The sequence below is a fragment of the Protobothrops mucrosquamatus genome, unplaced genomic scaffold (assembly GCF_001527695.2).
Source record: "Protobothrops mucrosquamatus isolate PMUCROS unplaced genomic scaffold, P.Mucros_1.0 scaffold1484, whole genome shotgun sequence".
Taxonomy (NCBI): Eukaryota; Metazoa; Chordata; class Lepidosauria; order Squamata; family Viperidae; genus Protobothrops; species Protobothrops mucrosquamatus.
This window is the reverse complement of record NW_015387661.1, coordinates 154,699-170,325: the sequence shown is the minus strand read 5'-3', so window position 1 is coordinate 170,325 and position 15,627 is coordinate 154,699. Positions and strand designations below refer to the sequence as shown.

The 15,627-nt window shown below is 33.7% G+C and overlaps 1 protein-coding gene across 1 annotated transcript in view; it reads left to right on the top strand.

Moving 5' to 3' along the window:
* Window positions 1–15,627, top strand: part of LOC107293037 (glypican-5-like) — a 222,156-nt gene that overhangs the window by 120,079 nt on the left and 86,450 nt on the right. Inside the window, exons 4-6 of the mRNA XM_015822166.2 lie at window positions 6,440–6,570; window positions 9,278–9,337; window positions 10,174–10,299. Of these exons, the coding sequence (XP_015677652.2) occupies window positions 6,440–6,570; window positions 9,278–9,337; window positions 10,174–10,299 (317 nt within the window). The remainder of the gene's footprint in view (window positions 1–6,439; window positions 6,571–9,277; window positions 9,338–10,173; window positions 10,300–15,627) is intronic.

Sequence of the window (15,627 nt, the reverse complement as noted above, 5' to 3'; positions counted from 1 at the left end):
AAAATGGCTGACAGTGTTCCCCTTCCTTGAACTAATAAACCACTGAAGCCATGTAAAGTTTTCATGAAACACTGAAACTGCACAAGTTCCCTGGTTCATGAAAACATTACAAGACTTCAATGGTTTGTCAGCTAGAGGAACCCACCCACTGACACCCCCCCATTTTTACTAATAGGCAGCCCAATCATAAGTACAAGTTGTCTGTAAGCTGGGTGTTCTTAACCCAGGGACTGCCTGTATTTCCCATTTTAATTTTAATCTCAGTTGTGCTTAGAAAGATTTCTGAAGATACAAAGAGCAGAGGTACAGAGGCCTCTCATCCATCAGCCTATCTGTTTATGTATCCAAATTTATAAATGTATTATTTATAAAAACAGTCTCTTCTTTGGGACTGGTTTTAATAATAAATTTTAGGGTACACATGTTTAAATAAACAGTGTGAAGCAGACTATACTCTTACTCTAAAGTAACTGTGAGCAAATTAAAACTATTTTTTCCCTCTCAATATGCTTCCTTCCCAAATATCACTGTCACTACCTCTTGAATGAATTTAAAACAGAAATAATAGTCCATTAGCACACACACACACACATACATTTGTTTGTATGCACAATGCACATACATACACACATATATACTGTATACATACATATACATTTATGACTGTAACTATAATCAGTACATAGTTATGATTATAGTTATTACATGATAACATTTGTTCTATTACAGATATTAAACCTGTTCAGGCATAATTGTTTTGGTCCAATATTCTAAAGTGATTTAGAAGGCAAAAAGATTATTTTGCTTCCATGCTCTCTCCTCTCTATTATATGCTGAAAGAAAACTTAATTTGATTTGTCAAACCACAGGAATTTCAGATGGGAAAGTTGAGATTAAATATTTGCTTCAAACTATGACGTAAAAGCAACAGTTGAACTCCTGGCTAACTGCTAATCATAAGAGAGAAAGAAAACTTATATGTTTAATGAGATGACATTGCTAAACCTGAACTGGGCCAGCCTGACTATTACATCCTCTGCTGAATATATGACCTAGGTGGAAGAAATGATAAGACACTAAGCCAAGACCTAAATGTAATGTAAATAAAAGCTTAAATTTACAATTCATGTATATATTCAGCTTCTGTTCATAGAGTTACTTCTTGCAAGATCTCTCTGATTCATAGATACTGTAAGTATGCAAGCGAACATTTAGAACAGTGTTTTTAAACCTTGACAATTTTCAGATGTATGGACTTTAAATCCTAGAATTACTCAGCCAGCATGGAAGTTGAAGTGCACCCAAGTTAAAGTTGTCAAAGCTGAGAAACACAATTTATTGTTGATTTACAGGGTTTATCCCTTTTTAACTCATCTCTCTATATTCAAAACATCATTTAATCACATAAAAAAATGTAATTTTTAACAGTCACTAAAACTATTAGACTGCAGTTCAACTTAGATCTTCCATTTAGGTTTACCAGATATTTATACAGGTGAAAAAAGATGTGACAATTGGAAAGGAGGACAAATGGGGAAAAACAAAGACACATTAACTATTTAACTTTTGGGGGAAACCCTGACAAAAATCAGAGTGAAAAAAATGCAAAATTTATTTTACTTAGGCTTACGTATATATGAAATTACTTTTTCCAGCATCACAAAGATTGGGTTTTCAATGGCAAAAATGTACTAGAGCCAGCTAGAGGCAAAAGATTTCAGCGTGTAACTGATTAGAGTCTTGTCAATTTCTGGCAGCAGCACAAGCTGCTCAGGATAATAATCAACCCTACTCAACTAATCAAGGTCGCAGAACTGAGGTGGTTAACTTGCCATTAGCACTCATTACAGATGCGCTTTGCAGTGGAGAAAAGCTTTTTCAGGAAGAGAGAGAATGTTGCTTGTAGCTATTGAAAAAAAATGGAAAATATATGATTTAAAGCAGGGGTTTCAATCTGGTGGTCCGTAGGCCAGATGCATCATATCTAGGCCACACCCACCCCAGCTCCACAAAGAAAAAAAACATCATGAGACATCACTATATGTGACGATACATCACGTGATATGATCGAGTTTGACACCCATGATTTAAAGGCTATGCCTACTAGACATGAGGTCAAAAAGGAGGACAGTCCCCCTTTTGGCAGATATGTGAAAACCCTACACAGGGGGATTCATATACTTCTCTGGAATGCAACATCTAAAAAGCATTTGATTTTTTTAATGTTAAGAATTGGCAGCCTTCTCCCTGCACAGGATTTGATTGGAAAACCTTTAAAAAAATATGAAAGAACTGTTGTCCAACATGTTTTTATTAGACAGCTTTTTAATGATATAGTTTTGAAGAATCAACATGTATCCTTGTGTATCAAAAAAGGTGACAAATTACTTTCAGTAATATTTTGAAATTTTTAATTTCAACTAATAAAATAGAACAATGAATGCTAACACACATCTAGGTTAATGTAATTAATTTTCAAAATGACAGAACCAGAATTAAAATGAACACTATTTGAATTGATTTCTTCATGTTGTCTTTCTGAAAAGTTACTCTATATTTTGAAAGCTTTTAAAGGGTTTATTGGATTGATTTCCCATAGATTTTTCCTTTATTTACTGGACCATGGTAATTATACCCTTAAGCATAACCTTTGCTGATTATCAATATCCAAACCAAATGTCACAACTAATAAGGTAGAAGCTGACAGTCAACAATGATTACTACTTGATCTTACAGATTGCCTTGTTCAGACTGCCATTATACTTTACATATTGTCTGGTCATGAGGCCTTCAGTCTCACCACACTGCTGCAGTTCTAATTTTTATGCCCTGCAGTATTTGCAGCATCCCTGAGTTGGAAATTTGTTACTGCCTACAAGAATGTGAAGTTCTTCTTCATTGGTCTGCAGATTGATTGGGTTTCTAAAAGAAATGGTGGAATGGAATCTAGGAACATCATCCGTTTCCATCTTGCTATCTTGTAAATTAATCTTATACATCATTGTGGATTTGATCATGGACTAGCTTATCTGTGGAATGTAGAGTTTAGGCAAGGATGAGCAGTCTGTAGTCTTCTGTTAGGACAATTATGCCACTCCTGATTTGCAAACTACACATACACACACACACACTGCTTTTTTTTTAAAAAAAAAAAAAAAAAGGTGCCGGAACTCATACACGTCATACAACCCACCTTGCATACCCTACAAAGTTTACCTTTGCAGTTGAAAAAAAACACCTTCAATTTTTAGTGTATCTAAAAGATTAGGATTTTGTTCAAGGTAAATTAATACTATTAATGTTATCATGCACTGTGTGGCTTTAAATTACAAGAAGGCATTTTATTAATCTTTTGGGACATTTACCACTGGCATACCCATTTAGTTTAATGAGTGGAAATGTCAGCTTTCTATGTGAAATGAAATTGGCCCAATAAAACAAATTTTGGTTGCTTGTAAAAGATTGAATTATTTTTAAGAAGTTGTCAAACAAGGTGGAAAAATGTACATTTGGAGTTTAATATGGATATTGACTTGAAACAAATTAAAGTTGAAACTTTGTCAGTGAACATTTTACATTTAATTTACCTTTAAGTTAAACCCAATTTAATAAATAGATCTGATTAAACCTCATACTGTAGGTCTACCTTTACATCTGACCAATACATAATTAATACGGTATATATTATTAATAATAATACTTCCAAATCGCTAGACATTGGCTTTACTCTTATTCTTCCACTCTGCAGTTTGAATATAAAGTATAAAAGACTAAAAAGAGATTTTCGTAGACATCCTAGCCTTTGAACTACCCAAGGAACCGAAACAGCAAAGTTTCGCTGTCGGACAAACTTCCATGCCTGCTGCCTTTCTTTCCTCTCGCTTCACCTCTTTTTAACCTCATACCCCACCTTCTGTAAGGGAAGGCATATGGCTCGCTTACCCTCTCGTGAAAGATGGCCTCCATGTTTATGTGTCTCCCACTGCCACCATCTGCTTCCACACCACATGGTCCGACCCAGCCAATCAAGCCACGCTCTGGCTGTGGTTTTCTAACACCTCATGGCTCCTCCTAGAGGAGGCAGAGAGCGCCGGAGGGGACCCCACTTGCACCGTACCACCAGCTGGGCATTTTCAAAAGCAAACATGGATAGGAATGGCAACAATAGGAAAAGAACGCAACTCTGGAAAATCCGTCAAAAAAAGGTGCCGGAACTCTGTTCCGGTGCGTTCTATGACAAAATATCAACATACATAAGAGTTAGTTGATAGGAAGCTACATTTCTGTTTTTTTTATCAGGAGCATTTTTATTAATAGTATAATGATTCAACATTATGACTCTGGATCATTATCACATTTCCACATTCTACCCAATATAATACAGAGCAATAACAGCTTAAGTTTAGCAATAATGTCACTGACAGCTTTTGTTACAATTTAGTCATTACCTCAGCACAGACATTATGTATTTATTTATTGCATTTATCTCCAAGGGAATGCATATGAAGGTATGCTTTATTTTTACTCCCACAGCAATAACCCTATGGAATTAGTTGGGTTGAAAATAATTGGCAGCTTGCCAGAGTCTAACCTGATCCAACTTTTTAACTAGTATAGGAAACTGGCTTAAAGCTGCTTCATCTATACTTTCTTCTCTCTGTGCTATTAATTTTAATAAATAAGTTCCTCCATTTTCTTTTTTACTATCTGAAATTCTATTCAACTCAACTAGCTATTTTCAACAGAGCATTGAACTGCCTTTAGGAGTGCCACCATGCTAATGCAAATTTTGGAAACACAGTCTTGATTTGAAACACTACATGCCAGGAGGGGAACTTTGCCCCATCCTACTTCAGTCACTTTGCAAAATCCTTTCATCCTCTAAGTAAAGTTAGCATTCTCTGATTAGCTCTTTTATACTGCAGTATAAATTCTCAGATTCACAGACTATAAGCAATTTAGGTGGGGCACAATTGTTTGGCATATTTGCATCTAACCTTGCCACAAACATATTTAGCCATCACCCTTTTTTTTTTTTTACCATAGCCTCAAAATAACTGTGGGGACGGCCATAAAAAGATGAAGAATTAAACCAATATTTTATTCTCATCACATACTATACATGCATAATCAAGACAATGTCATTCAGTAGAGACTTGGAATAGAGGAAATATAAGGAATTGGCATTAGGGGTAGCAAATTTCATGCCTGTATAGTTTTCTGCCAACACAAGGATGGGTGATAGTACTTTAACTCAGCGGTTGAGAAAAGTTCTGTGTCAATGAAAAAGAATTCCACCAGCTGCAATCATTTGACCTTTGTATAGCTTATTCAAAGTTTCACTAGAGTGGTTCAATTTCATTGAAATAGATCCATGAAGTGAACCAGCATGGTGCTTTTACTTATGGTTCAGAGCAGTTGAACTCTGCTTGAGCAGCTTCTCTGGCTCTTCATTGGTCTTCTGTAAATACACAGCACATACACAGAAGCCATTTGCAAAGTAGCCAGCTGGAATGGATCAGTGCTACTTTGACATTTCACATGAAGCATGGCAACCTCTGTTGCTTCACTTGTAGTTTGAGAACCATCTCAAATTAAACAATAAGATGGGTTATGCCTACTTTGCATGGGCCTATTGCTTCTGCCCATGTAAAGCTTCATGGATATGTGATTACTCCAGGAAGTATTCTTACTAGTCAAAGGCAGCAAAAACCCAGGAATATTTATTTTAGAATTGGATCCCTAATTTGTACCAGCTTGATGATTGGTACAACTTGCATTGAATTTCCCTTTCAATGTAAACAAGACAAGAGGAAAAGGTTTAAAAACTATTACTTTTAGCTCAGCTAATTTTCAATAATATTCTCAATGGATCATAGTTCTATAGCAATTTCCTGTCTTGAATTCCTCCATTAATCCCAAACTGAGGCTCATACTATCTTTTCCCCATAATGGAACATATGATTTAGTGCAAAGTCAAAACTACAAGGATGTAATTAAAATGTAAGTACTTTTTAGTTAAACAAAATTTTGTTTTGCTTTGGCCTCTCTTACTGCTTAAAATATTGTTCTTAATATGCCACTAAAAAACCAAGAGCAACTTGATCTAAAAGAAGTTGACTATGTATGGTTGTGGAGAGCTTTAGATTCAAAGACAAAAATATGGATGGATATGAATATACCACCTGTTGGCAGTTCTTTCAACCCAGGATTATGCTGCAATTAGGAAAGGCAGCTGTGTGATCCTTAGAAAAGATGCAGCTGTTTGAAGGAGCTGCTGACAGGTGCTATGTGAGTCTCCTTGCGTGATCCAAAGGACCTTTTCTCCTTCAAATGTAAAACTCTGAGCAACCCTATTATGCTGTAAGTGCTGAAGCTTTGTATTATGTTTGCTAGTTCTGATTTGGTGCCCTTTTTCTTCCTCCCTGTCTTCTTACAGGTAGATAAAGTGTGTGGACATCCTGAAGAAAAAGAAGTGAAATCTTTGCCAGACAGCATAATTCAAGCAAAGGAAATAGAGAGATCACCTATAACAATGGCCCACTCAATAACTATTAACAATAAAAGGAGGTAATTTGAAAAGAAAAACATTTCCTTATAAAATTTCCTTATAAAAATATTTCCTTATGAATTTCCCCAAACGATGATGAGAGTAATTCTGATTCTCCCATATTTCCATCATGTTCAAAAACTGATTTTCAAACATATGAAAAGCAGGCCAAAAAGGATAGTCATATTTTACTTTTTTAATAACAATAAAGGAAATTAAATAAACTTATTTTAACTCTGGAGAAGGCCTATTTGTAATTAGTATTGTGTTTGACGTATTGTTATAAATCTGTAATATAGGGCAATTCAGTCTATGAGCCATTGATTTTAGTAATTTATAAATGATGGGAATACAACCTTGAATAGGAAATCTGACAAAAAAATCTATATGTGTGTAAAATCAGTTGCAAAATCAGGATATAGAACAGAGAAATAGCAAGGGCTGTAGCTTACACTAGTGGAGTGCCTACAGTTTTCAGACTCCTAACTACATATGCACTGATGGTGAAAGGAACTGAGATAAAATCAATAGTAGAAACATGGCTTAGAGGTTAAAAGCTTAGATTTTTCAGTAATTTGCAGCTAGCAATGTAAATTAACATCAGCTCCAAATTACTGAAAATTCTGAACTTTGTTTAAATAGTAGGTCCTACTTCAACCACTGACTTAGGCTCAGTTATCTTACAATATTTTGTAGACTGGTTTTGCAGTAAAGATTCTGTCACTTGCTAGAATATCTGAACCAGCTGAAATGACTGATTCTTGAGTGAATTGGCTAGTTGTGTAAATCAGCAAATGACTGTTAAATAATTTTACAGGCAGAGAAAAAGTTTATGATTGCCTTTTGCACCATTTGCCAAGATGGTAATATAACTAATTTCAGATAAACAAGTATTTTACTTCTTGTGTTCCTTTCCTCTATCCTGATGGCTAATGTGTCTTCTCAAAAATAGTAATTTCTTATTTTACTGCTGTTTGCCCTTATTTCCATTTCCCATATCTTTCCAGTTTTGTGAAACCTTTTTCTCTGGGACATGGCTGGCTTGTTAGGAAGTTCCCCTGCATGCTGTTCTAATTAACCGTAGCTATGCATGCAATGATATACCTATTCAGCAGATTCTATGAGTGGCTGTTGTTTGGTTGTCCTTCATCAAAGCAGAAATCTATAAGCAATGTAAATACTTTTTTAATATACCTTATAGTTTCAATATTAAGGGCAGTACATTTTGAAATCACAAGTTAAGGCACTACATGCATGGCGCCATATCTTAAATTTGTGTAGAAAAATATTTCACACACTTGGCTCAGGATAATTGACTACCCCAGTTATTTGACTCTGATATCTGAGTTCCTCTGTTAGATATTTCGATATTCAATAGTATAGAGGTGCATTTTATTAAACACCCAAGATTTAATTGTAGAAAGAAACAGTTAATATAATACTGAAATTTTGGTTTCAGTATTTTTGCTTTTATTTATTTATTTATTTATTTATTTATTTATTTATTTATTTATTTATTTATTTATTTAAAAATAGTGAATTATAAAAGTGATATTCTAGAATCTAGACAATATAAGCACCCTTTTATATTTTTTTCCATAAGGAGTCCTGTAAACAAGGCAATTTCAAAAACTGAAATAGTGTCAGACCCCATTAGTACTTGGATAGGATATGACACATCTATCAGAGCTATAAACTAGATTGCAGTTGAAAAATCCCCTGAAAGTATTTGGTGAACAGTTCTGTAACACTGTCAACCTCCTGCTCAAATTGTTGTGTCCATGTAGATATCAGAAGTTGAGTTTACATAAAGGGTTTCTTTATCTTTATCTTCTGGAAACTGAACTGTTCTGGAAGTTACTAGTTCAAATTTGTAAGATTTTCATCATTACGATTGCTCTCTTTATTTTATTTTATTTATAGGGTAGCATATCTTGCCACAGTGACTCTGGATGGCAAACAAAGTTTGAAAGTTTAATACAGCAATATACATTATTGTAAAACACATAAAACAACACATAAAACAAAATGCACTATCACACAGTCTTTCCCAGGATTACTTATAGACTCCGGGGACTGAACTTGAGAATGTCTTCATACGGACCATGTGTTCCACCACTGACATAAAATTCTGTGATACTTCATGCTTGTTTAAAACAAGCAAGCAGACTTGTATTTTCTTGTTTATTTATGTAGCTGCACCTATTTCATAATACCCAGGAGGCAACTCAGTTTTATATTCCCTTATAAAGCAGTTAATTTTTTGTGCCCTTGAAAATCATTGCTTTCCCATCAACAGTACTTGTTTTCATCCAGAATTCACGTTTTATGTTGTTCTCAGATATAACAATAATATTTTTAACATGACATTTGGATATGTCAGAAATAAAAAGATTTATTTTCATTATTGTATACTTTACTTTATAGTCATAGCCATTTCTTTTTGTTTTTTTTAAGAAATAAATGTATTTCCATATAATTTAGAAAACAATCCAAATCCTCAACAGAGGGGGCACAGTGTAAAAAGAATTAAATTGGTGGATGAATTATACTATTTTTAAAATACAGGTCGAAGAATATTTTAATAGGAGTCATTCTTTTCTGATTTAATCCTGTGCATGTTTATCTTTTCTTTCAAATAATTTATTACGTTTTGTTTCTCATTTCTTTCTTCATTTACCTGAATTCCCTCTTTTCCCCTTGGCTATTCTCCTTGGCCTACTCCAGTTCTCTGCCTCTGAAATCTTCAAAGAATGACAAATCCAGAAGTTTGAAAAAAATGTCTCGGTAAGAATGCAAAGAAGTTAACCTACCTTTGTCTCTTCATTTTAATGAAGGTTCTTCATACATTCTAAGAAGAGAAAGGTTAATTTAATGTTACCATAATGTACTTTTAATATTCATTTACCAGGTGTGGGCAGAGTATGGTTCTCCAAAAGTTATTAAACTATAACTCCTAAAATCTAAATTTAAAATTACTGTCAAATACAAATCCAACAGGTAGATACACACTTCAGAATTTGATTTGTGCTTTAGAAATTATTTGCCACTAACTTTCCTCTTAATTTTTAAAATATCGATGTATTAACAGGGTGGCATAGATATTAATAGGAAACAGATTTATTTTGAGGTACTGTACATCAAGATGGACATCTGCTTACTCTATCAAAATATATTGTCCATCAATTCCATCTTTTTAAAAAAATGAAAAATGAAAATGAAATGCTAGGAAGTTTGAATAGTTGATGACATTTCATGTGAACACTATCTTTACTCTAAGAATTTTTAGCAACAAATCTGGCTTTTGCAACCCATTGGATTTTCTTTACTTTGTTCTCTATCGTGCTTAGATATGTACATCAAAAGGGAGGCAGAAATAATATATTATTCAATTTCAACATTCCTTTACCTCATGAATTTGATCAATTTACAGCTTAAATATGATTAAATTGGTCTAGTTCAAGTGATGAATTAGAATTTAATGAAGTATGAAACCATCTCTTCATCCACTTTTTAAATAACCTTAAGGGATCTTTGTATCTCAGTTATTGCATTATTCAGATAAGGAAGAAATAAATATATAGTTAATGATTTATTTAAAATGTTCTGTATTTAATTTCTAGGGAATTTATCAGTTATATGAAACGATCCAGAACTTTTTATGCCTCTTTGACAGAAAGGCTTTGTGATGGTGATCTCGTGATGAAAGACAGCTCAACTTGCTGGAATGGCCAAGATGTGGTAGAAAGGTAATTGTGAAAGATTTCCAGAAGAGACTAATTGGTCCGTTTCCACTGATCTTTCTAGTGTAATATTCAAAAAGGTATTTTAATTGGATGAATTTATGAACTGGGAATACCACATGATGGTGCTTTTCAAGTTACAAAAAAGAGATATCTTATACGTATGTTGCAGAAGTGTGTCCATTTCTGAAATTTGAAAGATCTTGCTTCTGCATACCATAAATGGTTTCCAACTACAATATATTTGGATAGAAATGATTAGTGAAGCTCTGAGTCTATCACCAAGACAAGCCAACTTGGCTTAGAATAATTGTGACTTAATTTTTATCAATTTTCATATAAAGAGACAGTATTTTAGCCCTAATTATCCATGAATATATAACGTTAGATTTTGTGCATTCCTTTCTAGTTCCTCTGGATCACAAAAAGGATTTTTTACCTGTTAAAGGGAAGATAAAGCATATTAGCTGGAGCTTCAGAATAAGTTCACTGAAAATAAATAATGTTATTTTAACTGGTTGATAAGGGGAAAAATGAAATAATTTGTTTTGCAATTTTGGTGAGAGTTTTATTGTATCTGGATTAAAGACTGAAATAGGATACAAAGGTTAAGAGATGCATAGAATTGATAAGGAGTGGCAGCCTATATTAGTCATTTTCTTCATATTAAACGTTGTGATCTTTCATTTGATAAGGAGATGTTCCACTGCAGTAATTTTTGAGTACCCTTGAATATTCACAATTGATGTTATACCTTTTTAAAATGAAAAATGATATTATGATCATATGATTTATTTAAATGTTTTAAGGTGCCCAGTAGTCAAAATTCTCTTGACAGTTTACAATAAAACACAAAAAAGAGGACTTTAAAGGGGGAATACAGTACTTTGAATTGGATCCAGAAATTGGACTAGAACCAGTGTATGTGGCAAATATGTTTATATGGGCCAGGATCAATGAACAATCTAGTTAGTTCTAATTTGAACTAACTGAAATTGTGTAATGGTATGTGGGAATGATCTTGGTAGACAGGAAAAAAAGAGATGATTAGACAAAGGGTCAGCCAAGCGGCACATGAGTTCACAGAAGCAATGGTTGTGTGACAAATGTCTCATTTTCTTGCACTGGAAAGGCAATATGTGTTTTCATATTTTTCAAGATTCTGTTCATGTAATCTTACAATAAAGTTCCAGCTAGGACTTCTAGATATGCTTCTTGTCTGGAAGGCTTGTCTTGAAAGACTGATTAGTTTCAAGAATGATTTCCAAAGGACTCCCATATGCAATAGCAATAGCACTTAGACTTATATACCGCTCATAGTGCTTTACAGAACTCTTTAAGCAGTGTACAGAGTCAGCATATGGCCCCCAACAATCTTAGTCCTCATTTTACCAACCTCAGGAAGATGGAAGGCTGAGTCAGTCAGGGTCAAATTTCTGGCAATCAGCCGAATTAACCTGCAGTACTGCATTCTAACCACTACACCACTATGGCTCTACAACAAACACAATCTCTTGACTGGTTGATAGTTTTTAATTCATCAACATTAAAAAAATAAAATATATTGCAATAAATAGGCAATGATTCTATCTTGGCACAAATCAAATGGACGATATGAATGTTTGACTTCTCCATTTTAAGTAAAGATAATCTCTGTCCATGATGGCACCAGAGCACAAAAAACGTATCTGTAACAATCCTTATATCTGAGTCTTTCTGTATGCTGTTTTGCTGTGTGTTTGCTTCCTAGATGAATTTTTGAACCTGCTTGCTTTGAACCTGATTTACTTACGTAGACTTAACTTACCAGAATAATGTAACTTAATGAGACCAAGGATTGTTTTAAATAAAGGGTCTTTGTTACTTGATATTGAGGTGGCATGTATTTCACTAAGGCAATCTGATTATAGGCTTAGCAGTTCAGTAGCTATCCAAAAGGTTATATTGAAACTCAAACTGATGTATCTTAGAATTCCATCTTAAAGAGCAAACAATAGTTATACAGGTGTTGCAATATGATCAAACAAGCAGAGACATTTGACATGTTTTAAGCATACATTTTTGAATTATTGGATATTCAGGCTATATGAATTTTTGAAGTTTACTTATGTGAAGCTGCAAATGAAACACCTTTTCAGAATGCTTCTGGGAAACACTACACTGACTCATTGCTAATAGATGAAGTACCAATGATGGCCGCTATGCTTCACTCAGCAAGTGCCACATGTGTGATACATATATAGGAATTACTTTCATCAAAGCACAGAAGGGATTGTAATACTGAAGGCCTATTTGTTTACTCTTCTGTTACTGAGAATTGCAAATAGTCTGCATTTAGATCCCATTAATTTCTTATGGTAAAGTAGCAAATAATGCCATGGAATCCCATGCTATCCATGCCCAAAAATCGCAGTAGTAATAAATTTGTTATGCAAAATGATAATAACAGGAGGTTCTAGTTTCAAAAAATGTCAGATGTTATATTTAATGATTGCATCCTGATTTTTACTGAATTTAGTTTCTAATGGAACTAAATTTTACCACTGCCAAAGCAAAGTTAAGGCTACCGTCGAATACCCTATTAACCCAACTGAGTTATTGAAACTTGCTTCTGAATAATCACAAACAGTATATCAGTCTGGATTTTATTTTTTTTAATAAACCCCTAATTTAAAAAAAATGCAAAAAGGCATTGCATGAACTGGTTATGAATATGTTGAATATAAGATTGCTGTACATGATAAAAAAAGTATGGAGAGATAAAGTGCATGGCATTAGTATGTTTTTTTCTTTCTTCTGTTCAATTATATCTGATTCTCTGTCTGGACAAGCTCCTGCAGATTGCTTCAAAAATATAGAACCATGGGAAATTAAATAGAATCTACCTGCAGAACTCTGATTTGGCAGATTAAAAGTGAAACAAATATTTCCAAGTAACAAGATGGAATTGCTACTCATCCAAAAACTTTTAATTCATGATTGGCTTCTATGTTGGCTCTGGAAGTCATACTGTGTCAAAATGTGGGTCTCCTGGTTTCCTGGCTCCTGCTGAAGTAGATGTCATTATCTATACTTTACTCACAGAATTATCTGGGTGGCACTCAGCTGTATGAGAAGAGAAGATCCAATTTCAATATGGCTGATTAACCACATTTTGAAAGAATAGAAATACTATATATTATTATTATTTAACCCTTTTAGGCCACTCAGAATCTAATATAACTTAAAAATGCTATAGCCTTAGGACCTGCTATGAATTCCAAGAGTGAAGTATGATACAAGACTTAAAACCCCTAGGTGCCTATATTAGCTGTGCATCCAATTCTGTGTAATTTAGTAGTAGATTGCAAAATGATATTCCCATTTATCATTAAGCAACAGTTCAAGCATAAGATTTCTAGAGCTTGGGTGGTTTTATGATGTTATTAACTTTTCCTTTTCTAAATAGAAGCAGAATTAACACTTACGCAAGATGCATTTATGCCTCAGAGAACTTCAGTGGAAACAGCTACAAACTCTTAGATTTAATTTTCTTCAGTTTCAAGCAAGTATGTGCTACAGCATTCCCACTCCTCTCTCCATTGCCTTTAAACCAAGCATTCTCTTAATTTCCAAGTGGGCTGAATTAGCTAGTTTCATATGGTGGCCACACATTGAGATTTGGCAAAACACCCAAAACTTCCTTATCACCCACAGAGGCAGCTGATTATAAACAGATTTTCCAAATGTACAAAGAGATGTCTATCTAATAAAGACCATTTCTCCATCATCTCCATTTTGGCTGTAACAAATTGTTTCCTGGATCTGTATACCTACATTTTATTCTCAATAACAAGTTTAGTTTAAATTTGTGGGTTTTTTTCAATGTTTCTTATCAGTCTAGTGTTCAGCTATTTAAAACATCTGATATTAGAACAGTGTTTTTCAACCTTGGCACCTTTAATATGTGTGGAACTCATCTCCCAGAATTCCCCAGCTGAGGTTGAGAAACACTGCATTAATGTATTTGGAAGAAGCATAGAATTGCTCTAGCAAAGAACAGAATAATTATTTTGAAAAGCTTGACATATTTTAGAAGTGCTAATCTGCACAAAGAGTATATGCAGTTTTTTTAAAAGTATTTATCCAATTTTTGGCTAGATATCTAAAACCACAATAAACACGCCTTATTTGGAAATATCAAATTATGCCAGTATTAATTAAAACATTTTGCTAAACTTGAGCAACATAATTTTTTATCTCCATTAAGGAATTTATCAAAGACTATTGGCAATGATCAGGCAAAGTCTGGGAACTATTGATCTTAGAAAAATTAACTGTTGGGGTTCAAATTGTCAAAAAAAAAAATCCCTTCAGAAGTGTATTTAATGCTAAATTGCTAACAGTTTTTATTATTATACTATTAGTCACAACATAATAACTGACTTTTTAAAAAATGAATTATTAAAGTAGGGCAAATTTATCACTCTTCACATCCATAAAGCTAATAATCTAATTATTCATTTATAAGTACTTGTAAAAATGTTATGTGGTTTATAAAAGATGGTTTATAAAATATGCAGAAGGTTAAATCTTTACCTGTAATTTATTCATTACTACAGCTGTTTAATTCTGGTGTTAGATTTTTCTATTATTTGAATAATGTCACAAGAATTGAAATGCAGAATGTGATTACCCCACCTCCCTCAAAAAAATAGGAGGTCATGAATTTATCCTAGAATAGGAGTAAGCATCCTATAATCTGAGGGGCCATTTTCATGGTTTTTAGCAATCTTGACTGCTAAAATCTGGTAGCATAGATTCCCACCATTTTGAGTTCATAAATAGATAAAATGCTACTAAAATATTAAAGACTAGGCATATCTGAACAAAACAAAAAGAATCTACCAAAGTTCCTTGCAAGCCAAGTCAAGTCACACATGTGTTTGTGTATTCCACTTATTTTGTTGCTCTTATTCCTCTGTCCTTTTTGCCCTAGAATTTCTAATAATAATTTATTCTGCTAACTGTGGAAATCTCTACAAGTGTGCTATAAATTTTGCTATGTATATTTAATGGGGTTTAGGAATGTAACTTAAATGTAGTTCAACAAATGGATATGTTTGTTTAGTCTTCAGTAGCTCTTAATATTTGTGCAAAATAAGGGAAGCTGGACACTGTAATATTTTGCAGAGCAAATCTACTCTTAATTCATTCTACTCTGTGTTATTTTAAAAGGAGTATTTTCAGACAACATTTTGCTGTTGAAATAAAAATCCTTTCCTTTTCTCCCTAATGATACAGATTTACATCCTGGGGGAAACTGCTGACTCTAGATCAGAAATAACTGATTAA